This window comes from Chrysemys picta, chromosome 6 (genome assembly GCF_011386835.1).
Source record: "Chrysemys picta bellii isolate R12L10 chromosome 6, ASM1138683v2, whole genome shotgun sequence".
Lineage (NCBI taxonomy): Eukaryota > Metazoa > Chordata > Testudines > Emydidae > Chrysemys > Chrysemys picta.
This window is the reverse complement of record NC_088796.1, coordinates 77,094,761-77,120,616: the sequence shown is the minus strand read 5'-3', so window position 1 is coordinate 77,120,616 and position 25,856 is coordinate 77,094,761. Positions and strand designations below refer to the sequence as shown.

The 25,856-nt window shown below is 39.6% G+C and overlaps 1 protein-coding gene across 17 annotated transcripts in view; it reads right to left on the bottom strand.

Annotated features, from left to right (window-relative positions):
- The window catches only part of CSNK1G3 (casein kinase 1 gamma 3), a 135,045-nt gene that overhangs the window by 34,657 nt on the left and 74,532 nt on the right, over positions 1-25,856 (bottom strand). For 14 of the 17 annotated variants that reach the window (XR_010602278.1, XR_010602277.1, XR_010602276.1 and 11 more), the window contains 7 exons: positions 22,986-23,134; positions 21,412-21,646; positions 9,877-9,962; positions 9,668-9,752; positions 8,465-8,613; positions 4,664-4,759; positions 1,911-2,006 (listed from right to left, as the gene is read on the bottom strand). Coding sequence is in view for 13 of the 17 variants with exons in the window: in XM_005305157.5 (XP_005305214.1) it covers positions 1,911-2,006; positions 4,664-4,759; positions 8,465-8,613; positions 9,668-9,752; positions 9,877-9,962; positions 21,412-21,646; positions 22,986-23,134 (896 nt within the window). In the remaining 4 variants the exon portion in view is untranslated. Of the gene's footprint in view, positions 1-1,910; positions 2,007-4,663; positions 4,760-8,464; positions 8,614-9,667; positions 9,753-9,876; positions 9,963-21,411; positions 21,647-22,985; positions 23,135-25,503; positions 25,656-25,856 lie in introns of those variants that run through there. The other 3 variants (XM_065599290.1, XM_065599292.1, XR_010602279.1) reach the window with 2 other exon arrangements.

Sequence of the window (25,856 nt, the reverse complement as noted above, 5' to 3'; positions counted from 1 at the left end):
TGAGGGTCAGGGGAATAATCCCTGTGACAACCCCCCACGTGACCCCCACCCCTAGCCTGGGACCCCCACACTCTTCCCATCCCATCCCTTCTCACTTTATCTGGGGAGGGCCAGGGGAGGATGTCTGACCTGGCTGTAGCTGCTCCGGCAGGCTGGGCAGTGCAGCGCGGCCGCAGCTTACCAGCGGGCCAAATTGGGTGGCGCAGCCGCTGCATGTTCCAGATCGGGCGGCACGGCCACAGCGTGCTCCAGCGGGATGGGCGGCGCGGCCACAGCCTGCTCTGGGGGCTGGACCGAGCGGCACGGCTGCAGCCTGCCAGCCCCAGAGCTGCAGCTGCTTCGGAGGCTGGGGGGAGAGCAGCGTGGCCAGAAGCGGAGAGACTCTGGCCCCGCCTCTTCCCTTCTGGCTCTGCTGCCTCTCCTTGCTCCCTCTGCTGGGGGGAGGGGCTGTGTCCCACCTCTCCCTCTCTATACCCGTTCATAAGCCGACCCCCTTCGCTGGTGCTTCCCTTTTTTACTAAAAATATTCGGCTTATGAACGAGTATATACAGTACTAAGAATAGAGTGTATGCACATAAACGGGGCAGCTTTCAAGCCATCTGATGTGACAAGTATCTTCTTGATTCTTGTGCCCTAAATTTCCCAAGAATTACTGCAACCACATACATCACATACACAAGGAAAGCAAAACCTGGTTGAAAGTTACAAACATCTGATAAAGGAAATTAAGCATTCAGGAAGAAAAAGTTTGGACTATAACAGGGTCCGTGTGGGGAATTAACATGAGAGAATGAGTCAGCATTCGACTTAGACAGAAACTCTAAATTGGCCAACCTTAGTAAATTAATCCCCTCAAGCTACTATTTATAAATGAGAAATGGACTAGACTGGGAATCATACCTCATTTGAGCATTTTGGTGGCTGGCAAAGAAACATATAGCTGTTACTGCTGCCCACAATTGAGCAAACAAATTAGTGAATTCAAAAATTCCTGAGTACACCGCTTTGTTCAAGCTTTGATGTGATAACCCACTTCTGTTAAATATAAATTATTATTATGTTTTTCACTTGCAAGTGGAAGTGCAATAAAATTAGTTTTCTGGAGACTCTTTAGTCACTATGTATAACTACATTCCTCTAACATCTTAAAGGGATGCATGCTATAAATCCCATTACTGTCTGAATATTTTAAACTACTATTCTTAAAAGCAAAATCTAAGACAGTGAAAAATGATCAGAAAAAAAAATCCCTATTTTTAGTTTTCTACTTTGTGAATTTCACAGTGCTGCGTATATGTAAATTCACCGTTTCTGGTCAGATAACCAGTTTTCCCTTTTTTGCATTGGCCTCTATGAGGAGGGGAGAAAATACATTTCTTTAGTAGGGACAAGTATAATATCTAAAGCTGCTGTTATACTTACGTGTAGAAACTGACTCTCTTTAAAACAGATATTTAGCTGAAATCAAGTACTTAACTAAATATTATTAATATTCATTAGTTTCTCATTTTTTACCCTGGTTAAAATGTGTAAAGTGCTGCACTGTGCCAAGTTCTCAAAATTGGCTAATATTAAATAAACTTGAGTAGTTAAAATCTATTTAAACTATATATAAAATTAAAGTGAACTAAAGTCTTAACATTAGCTGGTTTAGTTGATATAAATTTTAGAAAGCTATACTGCTAAACTACAACAGGCATTTGTAGAAATTCAACATACAAAAAGTCAAACTTTCTGCACTTTTCTTTTCCAATTTGGCAGTTGTAGAACAAAAGGAACAAGGGAATGTAATTATGGACATAACTATGAAGCAAACTTTTCAGCTGAAAACAAGAATCATGCCAGGAGTTACAGAGGAATAGGTTGCAGAATGTGGAAATAATCAGTCATGCAAAGAAGCAGAAAATACCTGTACCGAGCCACCATGTCTGTCAGCTGCAAGGTGAGCTCTCAAGTGATGGGGATTGGCCTGCTGGGAGTCCCAAGCTGCCCTGTGGTCTGCCGACTGTCAATTACATAATGCATTAAGCATGCAAGGAAGAGGAGGAAAAAAACCCAAAACATATTAAACATCTCATGCTTGTATTACAATGTGAAATAAAAATCCCACAGGAATACAACACACAAACAGAATGTTACCAGCTATGTACATATGCACATGAATGTAGACAGATACATGTTTAAACTTTGCTATTTACTATAGCTAAAAGTTGTAGAGTGGCTAAAAATGAACAAAAATGTATACACTCAAACATGAACTACCAGACAGATTAAGAATCTGGAAATAGCAGAAAGCAAAACAATAAACAAAAATAATAATAATAATAAAAAAATGAAAAAAAACCTGTTTTTATTATTTTAAGTAATTTCAAAATTGTTATAAAGTCACGTGGGGTATGCAAAACTTCTCTCGAACACAGCAATATAATTAAAAATACCATGGACACTCCAGAAGAAAACAAGAACTCATGATTACATATGCTTAAAATACAATCTGCTGCAATTGCACATCATGCATGTTATATTAACTGAAAATATACATTCAACAAATGCAACACAAAATACAGTGCACAATTACTATATTGTATATTCCTACCCTTGCATCAACCAAGGCCTGAAATTTTCTGAGAAACAACTAAAGGATAAAATCATAATACTGATCAAAGTTATCAGCATATTGTAATTCTCACTAGTTTAGCAACAAGCTCCTTCAGAGTATATCCTTTAAAGTAACTGATTTTTGTCCAGAAACCATAAACCTAGGGTTACCATATGTCCTCTTTTTCCTGGACATGTCTGGCTTTTCGGCACTCAAACCCCCGTCCGGGGGAATTGCCAAAAAGCCGAACATGTCCGGGAAAATGCCGGCCAGGCACTTCCCCTCCCGCGGCGGCTCTGCTCCTCCCCTGACTCTTCGGCTCTGTTTAAGAGCCGAGCTGCCCGAGTGCTATGGGTTTCAGGCAGCCCCCTTGCCTCCGGACCCCAGCCACCGGCCGGGCACTTCCCCTCCCGGGCTCCGGCGGCGCAGGGTCTGGAGGCATGGGGGCTGCCCGAAGCCGATAGCGCTGGGGCAGCTCGGCTCTTAAACAGAGCCGAAGAGTCAGGGGAGGAGCAGATCCTCCGGCCGCGGCGGCTCTGCTCCTCCCTGACTCTTCGGCTCTGTTTAAGTGCCGAGCGCTACCGGCTTCGGGCAGCCCCCATGCCTCCGGACCCTGCGCCGCCGGAGCCCGGGAGGGGAAGTGCCCGGCTGGGGGCGCAGGGTTTGGAGGCAAGGGGGCTGCCCGAAGCCCAAGCGCTACCGGCTTCACGGTTTGCCGGGCAGCCTCCAGACCCTGCGCCCCCGGCTGGGCACTTCCCCTCCCGGGCTCCAGCTGCGCTGGGGAAGCGCCGGCTGGGGGCGCAGGGTCTGGGGGCTGCCCGGCAAACCGTGAAGCCGGTAGCGCTCGGGCAGCCCTTTCACGTGGCTGGGAGGAGGGGGCGGAGTTAGGGCGGGGAAGGGGCGGAGTTGGGGCGGAGCTGGGGGTGGGGGAATGGGCGGGGCCAGGGCCCGTGGAGTGTCCTCTTTTTTGATTTGTTAGATATGGTAACCCTAATAAACCTTTTAGGGCAAAGCTTTTGAAACTAGCCACCTAAATTATGTATGCAAATCTCATTTGTATGTATAAAGTGGGTAACTACATGCATATACATCTTTTTTTTTTTAAACTAGAATAAACCACATGTGCATATATATATGCATGCATACATACATACACACATACCTCTACCCTGATATAATGCTGTCCCTCGGGGCCAAAAAATCTTACCACGTTATAGGTGAAACCATGTTATATTGAACTTGCTTTGATCCGCCAGAGTGCACAGCCCCACTGCACTGCTTTACCGTGTTATATCCGAATTCATGTTATATCGGGGTAGAGGGGAGTGTGTGTGTGTGTATGTATATATATATATATATATAGTGGGTGAAGTATATCAAAGTAAAATATGGTTTATATATTTTATATAGATACTATTTCAACCTTTACATAAAACCGTTATTGATCTGTAAGAAAGTACTCTGGTAATATCACCTCAGAATTGTACACGCTATGACCACAGGTAACAAGTGAATTCAAATCTTAAGCAGTCCATCTGTTCTTATAGCCTATGATTGTGCATTAAATATTTTCTCTAAGAAAAACCTAACAATACTTTAAACAGAAAATCTAGAATTCTCACAAATTTTACTGCCTTTTGAATGTACTAAGGTGGCAAAAAATGCAATCTTAGGAAAATGTACCCTCTAACACTAGTGGGTGAGTCACTGTACATAGTGCAAAGTAAGAGACTGTAAGATTAAACAGAAAAACTAAGGAAGAAAATACAGCAATGCTCCTTAGGATGCAGTTGATCAAAAAAGACAAAAGGCTCCCATTTATTTATAATTACAACTTAAATACACGATAGCCCTTTATGACCTTATTTAAGACTTACAAACCAAAAACATTCATGCATTAATAAAAGCTACCTTCAGCAAACAGAAAAATGGACAGCAGAAACTGGTGTCAATTTGAAATTGTGTAACAGAAGCAATAGCAAAGCTGTTTTGGCAGAAAGAACAAACTTTATAAAAATGATGACATAAAATAATGCTGATAAAATCTTAGGTGAGCAGCATACCTGATTTTTGGATTGTTGCATCTTATCTCTGTGCTGATGCGCTTCTCTGTTTGATGACAGTGCGGGGTCTGAATGAATTGAGCCCACTGGAGTAGGCTACAAACATAATATATTATGTAGCAAATTGTTAAAAAAATATTTAAGTTTTCTACATACCAATAATTATTGATGAATTGTAATCCAAAACATGTTTCTGAACTTGCCACGGAAATGTACAGAGATATGGCCATACAAAACCAACAGCAAGTCATGAAGCAGACCCTCACTAATTCTTAAACTTGGTAATTCCTTCACAAAAACCAGTAACATGCTCTCCCTTCTCAAAAATTTAGGAGCAACTTGCTGTAATGATGTCTAATGATAAAGACTTCACTAGACTATGCTGTAATGCATTCACTAGTATGCTTAGGACATGACAAGTTACTGTAATCTGGTCCAAATAAAAGCAGCAAGTACATTTTGTGATGAGTTCCTTGAATTTTTGTTTGCTTACATTTTAATTTGACAGGTTTCAGACATATCACACAGACTATTTTAATTTGAAAAGTTTGCCACTATTCCAGCTAGAAGTGTTGGTCCCACTACAGTTAAAGTTGTATGAAGTATCCATTCTAACCCATTTTGCATCAGTAAAAACAACGAGGAGTCCTTGTGGCACCTTAGAGACTAACAAATTTATTTGGGCATAAGCTTTCGTGGGATATAACCCACGTGAAAAGATGGGAGTTGCCTTGCCAAGTAGGGGGACAGTGCTAACAAAGCCAATTCAATTAGGGTGGATGTGGCCCATTCCCAACAGTTGATAAGAAGGGGTGAATATCAATAGAGGTAAAATTATAGACTGTCATTGTACATGTACATTGGCCAAACCAGACAGTCTCTACGCAAAAGAATAAATGGACACAAATTGGACATCAAGAATTGTAACATTCAAAAACGAGTAGGTGAGCACTTCAATCTCCCTGGACACTCAATAACAGACTTAAAAGTCGCCATTCTTCAACAAAAAAACTTCAAAAACAGACTTAAATTCCAGTTCTGCAAGTTCTTGATTTGCAAACTTGACACAATCAAATTAGGCCTGAATAAAGACTGGGAGTGTCTGGGTCACTACAAAAAATAATTTTCCCTCTGTTGATATTCACCCCTTCTTGTCACCTGCTGGGAATGGACCACATCCCCTTTGATTGAATTGGACTCATTAGCACTGACCCCCCCCCCCACTTAAGGCAACTCCCATCTTTTCATGTGCTGTATATTTATACCTGCCTACTGTATTTTCCACTCCATGCACCTGATGAAGTGGGTTATATCCAACGAAAGCTTAGGCCCAAATAAATGTGTTAGTCTGTAAGGTGCCACAAGGACTCCTCTTTGTTTTAACCTATTCCAGTTACCGATAACTTCCTGTAAGATTTCAGGCTGAAATCTTCTATGACTAACCTCTGCCATCTTTGAAAGTATGAAGAAAAAAAAGATTAAGCCACTTTTGAATGTGAACATAGTGGAAATCAAAGATATTACCATTTTACAAATTTTCTTCCAACTTTTTTTTTTTTAAACAGACAATCAAAATGGCTGAGGCTTGAAAGATACAATTTTGTCTGGGAAGAATGCTTACTGAAAAGCAGTATATTTCATTGTTCCAGAGGAAATTTGAGTTCACCATCTTATTCGCTTTTGAAAAATTATTTACCAACTATTCACAATGGAATTTTTTCACTTAGTTTGTAAAATGTGTAACTATGGAATGATTCACTGAGGCTATGTGCAAGACTAGCTTAGCTAAGTAGTGAAAGCTTTATAAAGTTGCTCAGGACAGAAGGTACATAGGGACTGAGGAAAGCTTCTGAAAACATTTTAAGATGCACAGCAGGGAGCCCCACTTTGATCATGCCCAAGGAAGGTCTTTCTTCCTATACACCATCTAAGCATGTGTGGGAGAAGGCATTCTAGTGATGTATAAATAGTTCCAGATTGTGGAATTTAAACACACTTCAAATTTGTAGAAGCTAACAGAATTTCCAAAGCCTAAACAGGGAAGCTCCTACCTTTTTACTATAAGTAAAGAAAATCTATAGAAAGATTATATTTGTACAATGTTAAACAAGCATGATTAAGTAATCAAAAACAGAATGTGCCAAATAAAATATTTCAGATGCCCTCAAACTTGGACTGTCCCCTTCTGAGTGCTACAGAATATTAAGTTTTGTTAAAAGCTACAATACATTTGTTGATAACTTTATGTGCTGCATACTGTAGTACTATGTATATGCCATAATCCTATAAAATCATGTATATAAAAAGCACACAGTTGTTTCATAGGGAACTGACACATACTTTCCTACACGTAAGAATCAATTATGCACATGATCAAAGTTAGCTTTGAAGTCGCTGCTTCATCCCTATATACATTATTGCATGTAAGCAAGGACAAAGAGAATATATATCCTGCGGTCTCTCATATTAGATTGTTGGCTCTTCTAAGCAGGGAACACATTTAGTTGTGTTTTTATACTGCTTAGCACAACAGGAACCTTATCTGTGACAGGGCCCCTAGGCACTACTGCAATACAAAATAATTGTTATGTACAAAAAAACCAAACCAAAACAATGTTAACAGAATGTTATTTGGGTTGCAAAGCCAAGCCCTCAAAAGTTAGAAAAAGCCAGATTAACAATTAATCTAATAATAATAATAATAATAGTGTACAACAATCTTAGTAAAATGTGATAGTGAGGATAAGTTATCAAAATATGTAAGTAGATAAGAATATGTATATACAGGAGTATGAAATTAAATTTAGTTTAAGTAAAAAGAGAAGAAAGTGTTACAAGATTATTTCAAGTTGTAGAAAAAATTCTATAAGCCAAATACAGAATTTTGTAAAATGAAAGCTTAGAACTTGTAGAACATTGGAGCATGACTTAGACTATGTTTTCCATGAGTCTTTGGCTGACCAAATATTTCTGTCTGGCTTTTCTCAAAAAAAGTTTTGGGCTTTTTGGCCAAAAATTGAATTTTTGTAATTTTTCAGTGAAAAGTCAGAATTTTCTACAGATACCATCCCCCACCATTTTCTGATCAGCTGAGATCCTAAATTTGGGGTCTAATCCTTTAGTCACACACAAACTTTTCTACTGTTCCTGACAGTAGTTAAAAATGTTTTTAAAAGGACATTTTTATTGAGTATTTTAATGAGGTACTTAGCAGCTCCTTCAAGCTACCTGTCTCAGGAAAAGCTGAAAGCAGCAGCTCATGTGCCTGTCAGGCTGGACAGGGAAAATGTGCACTTTGATGTCACAAAGGGAACGAGGCTTTAGTATAGTTTCTGCTATAAACCTCAGATGCTGAGAAGTGATTTCTCAGTTGCTTAAAACTTTGGAAAAAATTCCCCAAAATGAAACAACCACACACTCCCAATGACGACTGTCCTTGCAAAGTTTCAAATGACAAACTGTTAACTCTGCTCAAAAACAGATTAGAATTCTTACAACCTCCTATTATAAAACAGAGGAAAGAATTTTATTTGATGTTTTAAAAAAAAACACCACACCTTTGGGAAGAGACCCGGTATAAAAAAAATCTCAGACCAAAAGGTGATATTTCATAAATTTCACAATACGTACAAATAGGGGATTACAATGGAAACTAATCTGCAGCTTTCACAAAAGTAGCTTGACTCATAATCTAGTAAATTTTATAATATACAAGAAAAATTATACAAATATTAAGACTAACTACTATAGTTAAAAAACTGGTTAGACAAAAATACAGCATCTTTGCTCAACTGAACTCACCAGCTGTTTCCCAATCCAGTCATATTCATAATCAAACATATAGCCCTTCCGATCAAATAAGTCTGTAAAGAGTTTTCTTAAGTAGTCATAGTCTGGTTTTTCAAAAAAATCTAGCCTTCTTACATAACGCAGATATGTAGCCATTTCCTCTATACAAATGAGAAATATTCATAATTGCCATTTCTGTTTTATTAATGGTTAAACAATCACATTAATCATCGATACCTAAAAACAAACCAAATAATCTTTAGCTTTCTATATAAAATTCAGATTGATTTTATGTCATATTAATTTACTTATCAGTTTAGTTTTCATGTTCCACAGCAGTTAATGCATTTTTCCCTTTGAAACAATTATGCACCAATTAACTTTATGTTCATGAGTATCCCATTGAATTTAATGGAACTGCTATATGTGTAGATGTTTGCAGGATGAGAGCCAAATAGACCCAAAAAAAAATCAACTTTAAAAAATCATGCTAAAAATCTATCATTACTAGACCCGAGAGGTTTATATACCAGAAAAACTTTTTTTCTCCCCCCCTCCCACCACAGCTTATTTTGTGTATTTGAGAGAAGTTTCTGTTTAGTCAATTTCATGGGTGCTTCTGTGTAGCAAGTCAGTTTCATATATCTGAGTCGTTTACAGAGAAACCAGGGAAATAAAATCTCTTTTTGTATAGGAAAATGCAACTATAATACCACAAAAATTGTTAGAGGGACCCAGAGGCAGGAGTAATGCCCAAAATAAAGAGTTACAAGTAGTTTAAAGTAAGTCAACTTCAAAATGATGGTCATCTACCAGTAAGAAAAGTGTTACAATAAATATTTTTTAAAAATATTAATCTGCTTTCTTATAGACGAAAGGGAGACCAACATGTTATGCTTCAGGACAAACTGATCACTAACTGGAACTGGAAATAAACTTCCTCCCCTCTTCCCTCCTCTCCATAGAATGTCAATATATTGAATAATTAGCAGTTTTGGGCCTCTCTCCTAATCCCCCAGCTTCAATAACAGCCAGTGACAAAATTCTGTGATGTTTCATTATATTTTAAATTACATTCATTACCACAATATATTTTATTATATGTATTTGAAAGCCATTTTTCTTAGTAATGTATACAGTCCTACAGTATTAAAAAAAAGATTTACTGCAGTGTTATTTTAAAGATAGATTCATCTTCATTAACACAGTCATTACCTGGAAAGTTTTCACACAATACTTCGATAGGTGTTGCTCGTTTTGTGTCTCCAATTTTCTGATAACGTTCTTTTAATGTATCAGCCTATGATGTGAAAGATAAATTTATAACTTCAGAAAGTATTTTAGGAGACAACTTTACTAAGGAAACATGATGGAGATGACGACTTTTTTTTAAAAAGGGGAGATAAGGATATTAAAAACACTACCTTTAAACCTTGCCAGGGAAGGCTCCCTCTGAGAAAATACATAAACATATGTCCTAAAGCTTCCAAATCATCTCTTCTACTTTGTTCTGAAACATAAAATAAAAAGGTTATTCGAATGTTACATCTGCTTAATGCATACTTTAATTTTTCACATTTAGAAAAAAGTTTTATAAAGTTTTAAAATATTTAGAAGTTTAACAATATAAAATTTCATATTAAAGTAGTGCACATTTTTGCCTATTGTGGATCTTATTAAGAGTAAAGTTAAACAGAAATTGCCAATGCAGAATACTGGTATGTTCATCTTACTAATACAAGTCATTTTTGGTATAAAAGGAAATTGATCTGATATTTAAAAATATACTTTCATTAAACATGCCCACATTTTTCAACTATGTTAAATGAGAACAATTTAACAGTCTGTCATTGAACAAATTTCCTTCTTAAAATGATGAAAATTAATGTGATACATGGAAAAAGTAATATTTGTTCCCCATCTATCCACTTTATGGAGTTTTTTAGGAAACCAAAGGTTTTATTGGGGAAGTAAGAAGTCTTACACGGAAAACTGACTTTTCAGTCAAAAAGCACCATTGAGGAAGCAAGCAGCTGTAGCTTATTCCCCTATCTAGCTGATCTTAGAGTAGAACTGTGAATGGAATTATTTTGCAGTAATACAATTTTTGTTTACATTAATGAAGTGCTTGTCAGTGTATTAGAATTCTGGAATTCAAGCCACAGTATTCCATAAAGTATACAAGAAAATAAAATAAGAAAACCAACAACAGTAAATTTCAAAAGAGAACTCAAGTGATTCAAATTTGCAAAATTCACAAGTACCCTTTGGTTTCTGAAATTCTGACTATTTTAAAGCGAAAACACATTTCTTATTGACAAAGTATTATTCACATTTTAAAATTACAGATATCAATATATTTAAGAGTCTTCAATATAGGTAATTCAATGATCTTTAGATTATTCAATTATACAATATGATACCCCAAGATCTTAAATCCAATAGAAAAAATACTGCTGCTTGTCAGCAATATTAGCCTTCTACTACTGGAGATGGAGGCATACAATTATATAGGATATATATTTTTTTAAATAGAGGTGATTCATTGGATTGAAAGCAGTTCCATAAATACACAAGTAACTCCTCAGTCTCAACAGTAAAATGTTGTTTGGTCACCCAGTTTTAAAGCAATAATAGGTTACTACTACTAATTATCTTTATAAAGAGAGTATAGATATGGCTAATGCTAAACAAACTTATCTAGTCTACTCCTTATAGTAGATCAGGAAGTTCATAGCACAAAATTGCCTTTACAGACGAAATCTTAAATACAGTTAGGGAACTGTGAATTTACTTTGCATTGTGATGTCCTTACATTTTACAGTTGCTTCCCTTCCCAACAGAACCTGTTTTTAAAAATGCTTATTCCTTTAAAAGGACTCGACCTTAAAAAAGAAACAGCATTTTGACAAACAGGTAGCATATTTTACAACTGAATTTGATAAAACTGCTTAACTTGGAGTTCTCTTTCAAAGAGCAGTTGATGCTTCGTTTCTAAATAGTATGTGTTTCACGATTCAGATATGCTGTATTTTTCCCCGCATTTGTCATGAAGAACAGTTGCAAGAAGAATGTACTTTTCTGAGTTGGTGTACTTTTTCCTGACAGGTTTTCCTAAGTTCCTATGGTGAAATAAATTTCCATTTCCATGAACATGATTAAGTCCACAGATGGGAAAGCAACAACAATTTAAATAAACTCTTCTGTTTCCCTGCAAATGCACCTTGTAATACAGAAGCAAAGAAATGAGAAGTGTCAGACCATAGTATGAAGACAACTGTTTCTAAATAGAATATTTATTACAGGTGTCTAAGCAATGCCAGTAGTTATTTAAGGGACCTATTAATGGTTGCTTTTATGACTCATGTATTTTAATTAAAGAAAAGTTTGCTGTGATTAATGCTTCTTTTCCCATCTTTTCTTAGGTTATAGCAAATGTGAAAAACATTGCTACAATTTTTTTTTAATCTGAAGTAATTTGTGAAGTACATAGGGCAGTTTTTTGTTTAAAATGTAACTAGAAAAAGCCACACTCTAGGAGTGACCACTCATTTTAGTGGACCTTTTATAGACAAAAGCTAAATGGCCATTACTCGTAGAAGAGAATATGCTGTTCAACAGCTAAACCCATTTAATGTGTTCTAAATAATAGTTTGTCTGAAAAAGGTAGATTTGAAGTACTTGTCAATATAAGAGGAGATTAAAATTTTCACAATGAGAAGCAGACAAAATTAAAAACATCACCACATTTAGTAGCAATAGATAAAATTTAACAATTGTCCTGTTTAAAAGAAAACAGCAAGGAGACGCTCTATTAGCAGGTCAGATAAATTTGTAATTATGCAAGATGAACAAAGCCTTACACAATGGAAAGGCGCAAGAAGCATTCTCTTCCAGAGCTGTTTGGTGGGCATGGAAAGAAAACACACCGCATTATGCATTAGGATAATGCAGATTGATCCACCAGGTGTGCCAGTCTTACTCTGCAGGCTTGTACAGTAAGAAGACATGAACTTGTCTCCTAACTGTGGAGAGAAGGGCAGTGCTTAATTTGCACCAGGGCTGAGCCCCACCAACTCTAGACTTGACAGTTCATAGCCCTGGCACGTCTGGGCTTGCTGCATCAGTTATGCAAGTAAAAACGTCGCTTCAGCCCCAGCACCGTTTTCATTACAAATTAAGCACTAGAGAAGGGGTGAGTTAGCTCTGCTTGCAGGGATCAGCTCCTGGTACAGGGCAGATGAGAGGGCAGAAATTAAAAAATTTAGGAAGATCACATCCTAGTCCTAAATCAGTAGATCATTATCAAGAAAACTTGACTGAATTTACATTCAAAACACATTTTGTTCAGTTGATCCATCATGCATTCAATTTCAAATTAACTTTTATTGTACTGCATGAGTATATAACATTACACTACTAAGACCTAAAGGTTGAAAATTAATTGCATGAGTCAGAAAATTCAGAGATGATGAAAGCTGGACGTTCATGTGTAATATACTAAAATCACATTGGACAATATGACATTGTTTAGAGAATAAAACAATTTTGCTTTCAGATATAAGTTGGTTTTCTCATAAAAATCAGTCAGCCCAGGGAACTGCAGCTTCGGGAAGCAAGGCCCCCTCTATACACAGAAATAAATCTGCAGTACCTTTCCACAAAGAATCTTCCCAAGATGCAACTGTAAGAATAAAAAATTACTAAACACTATGTGAGTCAGCCAGAAGGATGTGATGGCCACCAGAAACATTTTTCACAAATAAAAAAAATAAAAAAACAACTTTCTAGCAAGGGCTCAAAAAGGGGGTTGTTATGCCTTAATTAACAGACAGAGTCAGACTGACATTCATTTTCTTCTCACTGCAGTCACAAGAGAGGTACCAATTTTAGAAAATATTCCCCAACTATAACATATTGTAGAGGTAGATTAATTCTACCTTGAAGAAAGAAGTTTTTATTCAAGAGAGGAAAAAAAATTAAGAGATTTAAATTCAAGATTCAGGCTATAAAGTTCCTATTTTTCCACACACTCAAGCAAATTCTGGACTTTGTCTTAGAAAGTCCAAGAAGATATTGATATATTCTCCATGAATGCTATCTATCTCTACTAGGGCTGTCAATTAATTGCAGTTAACTCATGCGTTTAACTAAAAAAAAATTAATCGCGATTAACCACCGTTTTAATCGCACCGTTAAACAATAGAATACCAATTGAAATCTATTAAATATTTTCAATGTTTTTCTACATTTTCATATATATTGTATTCTGTGTTGTAATTAAAATCAAATTGCATATTATTTTTATTACAAATATTTGCACTATAAAAATGATAAATAAATGAAATAGTATTTTTCAGGTTTCAGAGTAGCAGCCGTGTTAGTCTGTATCCGCAAAAAGAACAGGAGTACTTGTGGCACCTTTGAGACTAACAAATTTATTAGAGCATAAGCTTTCATAGACTACAGCCCACTTCTTCGGATGCATATAGAGTGAAACATATATTGAGGAGATATATATACACACACACTTGAAGTCTCTAAGGTGCCACAAGTACTCCTGTTCTTTTTAGTATTTTTCAATTCACCTCATACAAATACTGTAGTTCAATCTCTTTGCTGTGAAAAGGAAGGTTACTCGCCTTGTGCAGTAACTGAGGTTCTTCGAGATGTGTCTCTCTATGAGTATTCCACTACAGGTGGCAGTGCGTCCTGGCACCGCTGATTCGAGATTTTTGCTAGCAGTGTCTGGTCGGGACACGCGTGCGCAGTAACTGTCTCGCAGCGCCGCTGGTGGCTCTTCAGGCACGCGCATACCCCAACCCCCTCAGTTCCTTCTCTATTGTGGAGCATTTAGTTCTTACTCCGACGTAGAGGGGAGGAGGGTGGGTAGTGGAGCACCCACAGGGACATACATCTTGAAGAACCTCAGTTACTGCACAAGGTGAGTAACCTTCCCTTCTTCTTCGAGTGCTGTCCCTGAGGGTGCTCTACTTCAGGTGAATGGAGAGCAGTGCCCTCATCAGAATGGAAGGTGTTTTGGAGTTGAGCCTGTAGCTGCAGCTAGGACCATGAAGCCTACCCTTGTGTCTGCACTCATGCTGAGCATAATGGCATACTGGTTATTGAATGTATGTTCAGATGCCCATATAGCTGCTCTGCATATGTCTAGAACGGGTACGCTGTACAGGAATGCTATGGAAGCTGCTATGGTTCTTGTCTAGTGTATTCTGATGCCCATTGAGGCTTCTCTGTTATATAGGGAGTTTTATATCCATTTAGATAGTCTTAGCGTGGATATAGCCACACCCTTTGATCTTTCTGTCGTTGATACCAATAGTCTGTAAGATTTACTGAAGGCCTTTATTCTGTTCAGATAAAAGGCCAGGGCGCAACGGACATCTAATGTATGTAACAACGCCTCTTGGGGGTTGTTGTGTGGTTTCAGATGGAATGTAGGTAAGTGAATTGGTGGAATGAGGACGATATTTTGAGCATGAATTTAGGATGCGTCCTAAGAGTCACTTTGTGCTTGTAGAATATTGTGTATAGGGGGTGAGCCATGAGTGCCCCATGTCACTCACTCTTTGTGCAGATGTGATGGCTATCAAGAATGCCACTTTCATAGGTAAGTGAAGTAAAGAACACGATGCAAAGGATTCGAATGGTTTTCTGGTTAGGCATTTGAGTAGTAAGTTTAAATCCCATGCTGGTGTGGGTTCATGGATATCCGGGTACATGTTCTGTAGCCCCATTACGAATCTCTTAGTAGTGAGATACTGATGTCCCATCCATCTGTTGGTGGAAGTCCAGTATGGCCGCGAGGTGAACTTTAATCGAGTTTGTAGCCAATCCTGAGTTTAAGGATAGTAGGTAATCCAGGATGAGAGGAAGTGGTGCCTGTTGTGCAGATATTTATTTCGTTTGGCACCATAGGGAAAAATTTTTCAATATTTGGAGGTAAGTAGAGCGTGTTTCGTTTCCCCCTATTAATCAGTACTTATTTTACTTGGTCAGAACAGGTTAATTCCTCAAAATGGAGCCATGCCTTCAAGTGGAGTTTCCCTGGATCTGGATGGAGGGTTTGACTGTTGTCCAGTGATAAGAGATTGTGTAGACAGGAGAGAGTGAATGGCTTGCATATTGCTTTGAGAGTCAAGGGAACCAAATCTATCTGGGCCATGTCGGCATTATAAGGATTAACTTGGCCGTGTCGGTTCGTGTTTTGTGTATGACTCTGAAGATCAGAGGAATCGGTGGGAAGGCATATAGGAGAGGGACGTTCCATTTGATAAAGAATGCATCTCCCAGTGATTGTGCTCCCTGTCCTGTACGTGAGCAGAACTTTAGGCATTTCTTGTTTGCTCGTGTCGCAAACAGGTCTATCACTGGAGTTCCTCATCTGTGGAAAATACGATATGTTATTTCATCATTCAGTTTCCATTTGTATTCTTGTGAGAACTGTCTGCTTAGCGTGTCCGCCATGATATTCAGGCAGCCCAGTAGGTATGATGCTGTGATAGTGATATTGTGCTTTATGCACCAGTTCCATAGTTTTAGAGTTTCTGCACATAAGGAGCGGGATCGTGCTCCACCCTGGCAGTTGATATAGAACATACATGCAATGTTGTCTGTTAGGATCTGTATCATTCTGTTTCTTATGAGAGAAAGGAAGTGGCAGCATGCATTGCGTACCACGCGTAGTTCTAGTAGGTTTATGTGAAAATGTGTTTCCGCAGGGGACCATTTGCCCTAAGTGGTATGTTGGTACAGGTGACCCCCCCCATCCGATCAGGGAGGCATCTGTTGTGATCTGAACAAATGGTGGTTTCTGTTGGAATGGTACACCAGAACAAACCTTCATTGGGTTTGTCCACCAGCATAGTGATCGTGATCACCTTTGTGGTGGGTGTGATTCTCTTGTTTAGACTGTGTCTTCATGGGATGTATACTGCATTGAGCCATCTCTGAAGGCACGTGTAGCCTGGCATGTTTTACAATGAATGTGGTAGCAGCCATATGTCCCAATAGTTGTAGGCATGTTCGCACATGTACCCATGGACTGTGAGAGACCACTGATATAAGAGAGGTCATTGTTGTGAACATGGCCTTGGTAGTAATGCTCTGGCCATGAGGGAGTCCAGGTGAGCTCCAATGAACTCTAGTTCCTGTACTGGAGTGAGGGTGGATTTCTTTTAGTTGATTTGCAGTCCCAGGGAGTGAAAGAGAGAGATGATTATTTGAATGCTTCGTTCTGTTTCTGTCTTTGTGGTGCCTTTGAGTTGGCAGTTGTCTAAGTAAAGGGATATCAGTATCCCCCGTCTCTGTAATTAAGCCGCTACTACCGCAAGTGTTTTGGTGAATACTTTTGCTGCCGTCGAGAGGACGAATGGTAGCACTATGTATTGGAAATGTTCTTGTCCTACTGTGAACTTAGGAAGCGTCTGTGAGCCAGATGGATTGTAATGTGAAAGTATGTGTCTTGTAGTTTGAGGGCTGCGAACCAGTCCCCTTCCTCCAGCACAGGGATGATTGAACTCACGGTGATCATTTTGAATCTGTGGGCACAGATGAAATTGTTGAGTCTCCTTAGACCAAAGATGGGATGCACGTCCACCTGAAGCGGCGCACACACAGGGACAGCATTCAAAGAAGCGCAACTTACAAATGTAGATTTTTTTTTTGTTACATAACTGCACTCAAAAACACAACAATGTAAAACTTTACAGCCTACAAGTCCACTCAGTCCTACTTCTTGCTCAGCTAATCACTCAGACAAACAAGTTTTTTTGCATTTACAGGAGATAATGCTGCCCTCTTCTTATTTACAATGTGAACAGAAAGTGAGAACAGGCATTTGCATGGCACTTTTGTAGCCAGCATTGCAAGGTATTTATGTGCCAGATATGCTAAAGATTCATATGCCCCTCCATGCTTCGGCCGCAATTCCAGAGAACGTGCTTCCATGCTGCTGCTGCTGATGATGCTCGTTAAAAAAAAATGTGTTAATTACATTTGTGACTGAACTCCTTGGGGGAGAATTGTATGTCTCCTGTTCTGTTTTACCTGCATTCTGCCATATATTTCATGTTAGGGCAGTCTCGGATTATGACCCAGGACATATTGTTTGTTTTAAGAACACTTTCACTGCACATTTGACAAAATGCAAAGAAGGTACCAATGTGAGATTTCTAAAGATAGCTACAGCACTCGACCCAAGGTTTAAGAATCTGAAGCGCCTTCCAAAAACTGAGAGGGGCAAGGTATGGAGCATGCTTTCCGAAGCCTTAAAAGAGCAACACTCCGATGAGGAAACTACAGAACTTGAACCACCAAAAAAAGAAAATCAACCTTCTGCTGGTGGCATCTGATTCAGATGAAAATGAACATGCATCGGTCCACACTGCTTTGGATTGTTATTGAGCAGAACCTGTCATCAGCATGGACGCATGTCCCCTGGAATGGTAGTTGAACCATGAAGGGACATATGAATCTTTAGCACATCTGACATGTAAATATCTTGCGACGCCGGCTACAACAGTGCCATGAAAATACCTGTTCTCACTCTGGTGACATTGTAAACAAGAAACGGAGAGCATTATCTCCTGCAAATGTAAACAAACTTGTTTGTCTCAGCGATTGGCTGAACAAGATGTGGGACTGAGTGGATTTGCAGGCTCTAAAATTTTACTTTTTAAAAAAAAACAACACAGAATTCTACAATTGTAAGTTCAACTTTCATGATAAAGAGATTGCACTACAGTATTTGTATTAGGTGAAATGAAAAATACTATTTCTTGTATTTTTACAGTGCAAATACTTGATACAGTGAGAGCAAGATTGGGGTTCCAGGACACAAAGGCTAAACCTCTCTCAGAAGCATGGTTCTTCTTCCTCTACTTCTCCTTCCATCCAGGGACAGAGTCCTGGATGCTCAGAAGCTGATAGCAACTTGGAATTTCCAGCCTGCTTAGCTGGGCTCGAAACAGGAAAATCAGGGCACCAACCTTCAATGTCCTTTAACCCAGGTGAGAGCAACAATCTCAGTGCTGCTTATGCTCAATACAAAGTCAGGTTAGCAAGGTCTTCAAAATCAACATGCCTCAATGTTGGTGATGTATGTTTGGTGCCAAATTCAATTGACAAGGAGTTTAAAAATCTCTGCCCCCCTACCCCCCATCAGTTAGATTTTGAGGCAGTTCTTCCAATTTTTGCAGGCTCCCAGGGCCGGTGCTACCATTAAGGCGAACTAGGTGGTTGCCTAGGACGCCAAGATTTGGGGGTGCCAAAAAGCGGTGCCCCCAATTTCCTCCCTGTGGCAGCTCCCCACCCCCCTGGCCCAGGGAGCCGTGTGGCAGCTCCCCACCCCAGCTCACCTCTGCTCCGCCTCCTCCCCAAGCACGCCGCCCCCGCTCTAATCCTCCTCCCCTCCCAGGCTTGCGGCACCAAACAGCTGATTGGCACCACAAGCCTGGGAGGCGGGAGATGTGGAGCGGCAACGGCGTGCTCGGGGAGGGGGCGTAGCAGAGGTGAGCTGGGGTGGGGAGCTCCACACGGCTCCCCGGGCCGGGGGGGGGGGGGGTGATGGGGAGCTGCCGCGCGGGGGGGGGGGGGAGGGGTGCCTCAGAGCAGGGGAGGGGCTACTGAGGGGGGGGGGGGGCGCAAGGTGGAAGTTTCGCCTAAGGCGCAAAACTTCCTTGCACCGGCCCTGCAGGCTCCCCTGAAGAAAGAGAAAGAAAGCATTTGCCTGCTTAAATTGTGACCATTGCCCAGCACTGGAGATACTAAACATGGTCATCTGTAATAGTTTACATAAAACAAACTACCAAGGGAGGTGGTGAATTCCTCATCCCTTAATGTCTTCAAATCAAGACTGGATGCCTTTCTAGAAGATGCGCTTTTGCCAAACGAGTTTTTGGGCTCAATACAGGGGTAGCTGAAATGTAATGGCCTGTGCTATACAAGTCAGACTAGATGATCTAATGGTCCCTTCTGGCCTTAACTCTATGAAAAAAACACTGTACATTAAATTGGATTTTCTTAGCTACTTCAGCCATGCTACCTGCAGAGTCAGAGGATCCAGAAAAGGAAAAACACCTGCAAAAAAGAGCAATCCTATTAGGACTGCTTTAGGCGAAGAGGAAACAGCCCAAAATGGCTGGGTCCCAGATGATGCCTGCAATGGCAAAGGTACAATTTTTTTTTTTTTAATACACAAAAATCTCTCTGACTATACACACAAAAAAGAAAGAGTACTCAAAGGGGCAGAAGAGAGCAGTATTTTTGGCTCGCTGCAATGTTTGCTGCCAGAAAGAACTGAATTTCAGTTGCAGCCATTCCCCTCAGAACTCTAAGCAAGGAAGTACGTGAAGCATGTAGGGCACTGAACACACATTTTTGTTTTCTATTTTAACAGAAGCAGTATATCTGTAGTGTTTGTTTTTAAAGTATGACACTGAAGCCTACCCGAATCCTTCATTCCTAAAACCCAAGAACAGACTTGGAACTAAAGAAAAAAAGAGCTGTGGGACTGTGGGGGGGAAGGAGAGGCTTAAAAAGCTGTGCCTATGGAGATGGTAGCCTAATGCTCTTCGCAGAAACAAAAAGTAGGATAAAGGCTTAATGTGTCTCTGTGCAACAGGTTCCCTTTGGATAACATTTAAGGATGTGTTCAGGAAGACAGAGGTTAATTACGTCACATAGGTTATTTCAATATTACTTCTTGAAGAAGCTCTCTCTCAGACAACACTGGATGTTCGGTCTCTGCTAGTCATGTGATTTCTATTACTTTTGTTTGCTGGATCTGTGTATGTTACACATACATTACATTAATAGCTGGGTTCTGTAATATGGACTGCTCCCCAAAAGTTTTATTTTTCTTTCCTTGTACATTATGGTGTGCTCAAACACAAGTAAAATAAAAAAAATCTTAAATGCATAATCCTTAATACCTAAAATTAGCTGTGACCATATACAGGTATTTCAGTCACCTACATTAATTTAATCAAAGAATACAATTCTTTATGGAAAGTGTTCATTTCGTAACTGACACACCCCTACTGAGCAGAAGGGCAAAGGACTGAATCGGCATCAAAACTAGAACTACGTTTGACGCCAATGAGTGGCAAGATAGCATGGAAATCCTGTAGTGTTGCTGTCTAAGCTGTACCTATTATTGCATTTAGAGAACTTCAATCCTTTCACACCCAATATATTCACTTTGTAAGCTAAAAAACAACAAAAATTGTGATATTTCTAAACACATTTTGAAAAGAAAGTTTATCACACATACTTCATCCTCATTATATAACACGGGTGGCCAAACTGTGGCTTGTGAGCCACATGCACCTCTTTTACCCTTAAAGTGCAACTCACAGAGTCTCCATCTGCCAGACTGGGGGGGACTCAGGACCTCTGACTTGCAGCGGGTGATAGGATTGAGGCTTCTGCCCAGCGGGGAGGGAGAGACTCGAGGCTTCTGCCCAGTGAGGCGCACCTGCCGGGACTCCCAGGGCTTCAGCAGGAGTGCGACTGAAACCCCAAACCCAGTCTAGGGTCTGAAGGCCTGAGCCCCAGCAGGTGTGCTCTGGCTCTCAAACTTCTGAAGATAGTCGTATGTGGCTCGGGGGGGGGGGGGGGGGGGGGGGGGTCAGGAAGTTTGGCCATCCTTGTTATCTAACCATTCCATACGACAAAACATACTGTAATATTTGTAAACAGATGTGATCATGATCTGAGATGATATGGGGTACGACGACTTTAGAACCAAGAGAATCCTATTTTTACAGTGTTTTAATAACAATGTGATTCAGTGCATAAGTCTTTAGTTTTTGATGAGCACAGATTAGAATTTGTTTCTTTAACAATCTGCAAACTGGATGATTCAGAAGTAAATATCAATTCATACAAAGTTAGTATACTTGTTGAATTTTGTTTCTGCATTTAAAATGCAAACATACCTTTTCCTAAATGTGTATTTATACTCATGTATCTAGCTGTTCCTGTAAGGCTCTTGTGTTCTCGATATGGTATGTGCTTCTTTGTTTCTGGATCTATATACTCCTTTGCCAAACCAAAATCTATAATATGAATAATTTGCTGGGTTTTGTTTCCTGGTCGTCCTATTAAGAAGTTCTCAGGTTTTACATCTCTGTATATCAAGTTCTTTGAATGGACATATTCCATACGAGAAATCTTTATTAAAGAGAAGAAAGGACAGAGTTTAGTTTAAGCTTCAGGTTACCACAAGAAAGCGTGGTAGATGCAAACAAGTATTGTTACATCAGCTTTATATATATATATATATATATATGTCTTATCACCTTTAAAACAAATTATAGACAACTGTTTTCCTCTCAACATATGCCTAAATTCCACTTAATGTTGATGGGACATGAGCACGTGCATACAGGAAAATACACTCCCCCACTTGCATATAAAAAAAATCTATACTTACAGCTTCACATGAATCACAAAAAAAGAAACAATGTAAAGTCAACAGTGAGCAAGCTGTATTGAATGCATTTTTGTGCACATTATTGGATACGAAACTAAGACCTGGAATTACACTCTGCTATCAGCATCAAGGATCTGTAAGGACATGCAATGTTCTGCACATATAAATTTTAGCCAGTGCATCGCCAATATAAATATGGCTTTCCTCCTAGATGTATAAATTAAGGTTTGAAAATCATTTTTGTATTCGGAAAAGAATGCTTGTTAAATGATTTTGCATTTGTGATGTTATAAGCCTTTATTGATGAATGGACTCTTTGCCATTCATGCCATAAAATGGATATCCCCTCCTCAGTGACATTTAAGTAACATGTCCATACTGATTATTTCATTTTAAATGCTATTATTACTGAAATACTGGCATTTAAAATGCACAGATGGCATTTAAGTTTTTTACCCATGGTGAAAAAAAAAGTGGTGCGTTATATATCTGGATTTAAAAAGATGCAATTACTTAGTAAATATAAATCTGTGCCAATGAAGATAAAAACAATATTATTTGGCTTTTACTCTAATCTAGTCTGATGGCAGACTACTCAGAAAAAATGCCTCAAAACCTCAAATTTTCCATTTAAACAATTTTGCTTGTACCATGCATTTTTGTATTGCCCTTTCCTAATTTTATAACTAAGACAATGTGTAAGATGGCAAATGCCTATGTTACTTAAGAGTTTAATCTGCTTATTCTAATGGAAATGAGTGTGTCAAACTGAGCTTTATGACTTTAGGCTACAATTAAATGAGCTCTTCAAAACAGATACTGAATTTATGCAACTGTCCTTAAAGACTAAGGCAAAAATTATGGCACATAAAAAAATGACAACTAAGTAATACTTCATTGTTGTATGTCCTATAAAGGACTGCAATACAGCCAACACAATTTAACAGATTGTATACTATAGATCCTTTATCAGATAAATTAGTATTTAATCTATACTACAAAGACTGTCCACATACTGGAGTAATGAACACACTCACATTATTAAATATATATAAACTCACATATATTTATACTTACCAACTGTATAGCTATCATAAGAACGGTTTTAAGAGAAAATGTCCTATCACACAGGTCAAATAGGTCTTCCAAGCTAGGTCCCAGTAGTTCTAGCACCATGGCATTATATTTGCCACAAGGGCCAAAATAGTAAACCTGAGGTATACCGTCTGGAAAAGAAAAAATATGTACATATAATTAGTTATAGAGTACTTACCTAAATGTAAACATATACCTTATTTCTTGCTTACAGCAATATTAATTTTAAGGCTTATTAGTTGGATCTACACTTTAAAACGTATCTGTCTGATAAAAACTGATATTAAAGCTGTATGAAAAATCATTAGTGTTAAAGCAGTTAACTTCATTATTCCTGCTGTATCCATTTTATAACTTCTGCTGGAAACTAGGTATTTGACAATTTTGAAAGAATTAAAGATTTTTTAAAAATAAAAATCAAGAGCTACCCATTACACATTAGACAGTAAGTGCAGATTCAGTTCATGAAACTGTACTTTATTTCAACTATTGTTCTTTAGTTCAGAATGGATAAAAGTAATATTTTTTTAAACAAAAAAAAATCAGATTTTCTTAAATTGGATTTTTTATATAATTCAAATACATTTTCCTTTTTTTAAAATAAGTGTGTTTAAAATTTAATTTGAAATTCTGACAAGCTATATTAAGGTCTAAACATTATAATCTATTAAAATCATTTACATAAATAAAATGTACTGCATCAATGAGCCCTCCGCAAATAATAATGAGATAGAGGGTGCTGCTCTTTTTAGTTACATAAAAAAATCAAGGGAAAAACATACTTAATTTCTGAGGTCAACTCAGGCTTTATAACAGGTCACAATTTCATGTACTGCATTAAATATCATATTATTTTCGGTCTTTACAACAGAGTGAATGATGGTATTTACATTTTTCTAAATGTTAAGTACTTTCAATTGCTATTGTGCACAAAAGGTTTTGCCTTAATTATTTTTGGTTTCAGTTTAGCTAGCAGGTGCAGAGAACACTTCCTTCATCTGGACTAGTTAGAAATCACTTGGGAGTTGAAAAAGCACGAAAGCTTATTTTCCCTCTACCAATTTTCAAAGGTATTCAGGCACCTAAATATGCAGATGGATGCCTAGTGGGATTTTCAATGAGAAACAATGGGAGTTAGGCACCTAAGCATGATTATTTTTTTTTAGTTTCTTTTACGCTGTAGGGTTACCATCCGTCCGTATTTCCACGGACATGTCCGGCTTTTGTGTCTCTAAATAGCCGTCCGGGAGGAATTGGTAACAAGGTTAAAATGTCCAGGGGTTTTTTCTCCCTCGCCTCCCTCCCTCCTTTCCATGCAGAGTGCGGCTGCTGATTGGGCGACTGGGCCAACTGAACCGCTCCCATTGGTCTCCAGCAGCCAGAGCCCTCCCCTGCTCCTCGCTCCCTCTGCCTGCAGCCCTGTGTAACACACAAACCAACCCACCGGGCAGCGTGTTTTGCAAACATGTGGAGCCAGAATGGTAAGGGGAGTCCGGGGGGGGGGAGGGGTCAGGGAGCGGGGGAGTGTTGGATGGGTCGCTGTCCTCCACCTGCCACCCCCCCCACGCGTCCCCCCCCCCCATGGGCCTCCCCCCTCCCTGCCTGCCTCTCCCTTGCCTGCTTGTACTGCCAGAGCCAGCAGCAACTGCTGTCTGCTGCCCCCGGGTCCTAGCGTCCCCCATCCACTAATGGGAAGACAGGCTGACCTTACCCTACCCTTCTACCCTAGCCCTGAGCTTCTCCAATGCCCCAAACCCCTCAGCCCCAGCCCTCATCCCCCCACACCCTAATCCTCTGCTCCATCCCTGAGCCCCCTCCTGCTTCATGAACACCTCATCCTCAGACCCACAGCCCTCACCCCGGCAACCCCTCCTATCCCCAAACTCCCTCCCAAATCCCCTTCCCCTTCCCACATACTCCTGCCCTCAAACTCCATCCCAGAGCCTGCGCCCCTCACCCCCTCCTGCACACACACCCCTTGCCCCAGCCCGGAGCCTGCACCCAGCACCCAAACTCTATCCCAGAACCTGCACCCTGCACCTCTCCTGCACCCTAATCCCCAGCCCAGGACCTGCACCCCAGACCTCCTCCCCCCACCCAACCCGCCTCCCAGAGCCTTAGGCAGGTGGGGGGTGAATTCTGGGCACCACCAAAATTTCTACAACCCCTGCCACCCATGCGAGTGGATAAGGGTTGGGGCAGTCAAGGGACAGGTAGGGTCCTGGGGGGACAGTTAGGGTGGGGGTTTTTCAGCAGGGGGCAGTCAGGGGACAAGAAGCAGGGGGGTTGGGGTTCTGAGGGGGGCAGTTGGGGGTGGGAAGTGGGAGGGAGTGGATGGGGGCCGGGCGGGGCTAGGGCGGGGCTCGCCCCCCCCAGTGTCCTCTTTTTTGATTGTGGAAATATGGTAACCCCTATTACGCTGTTAACATCATCTTTTATCATTAAAACTGGAGAACTAAACTTTAAAGTTTATGCTATTGATATTTTGCATTTCTCTTACCTTAAGACAGGAAGAAACAAGCCAATACCTAATCCATTTCATTTATGGTTTCTTACGCACTAGCACAAAATAGCAATGCTGGATTGAAAATATATATGGGAATATTTGTTAGAAAAACCTTACCAATGATTTATTTTTATTTAAGTTCATGGAAACATTTTGACTTTTGCAAACCTTGTTTTTACAAAACCCAAATTTAAAGTCAAATGTGTTCTGGCAATATCTCTTTAACATTATGAATTTAATATACATGATGCAAGTCTTAGTTGCATGGATCTTGCTCACTTTTGACATTTAGTATCTAAATTAAGTCCTATTTGTTTTACAAAAATCCATTTTAGTAAAAATCTTTT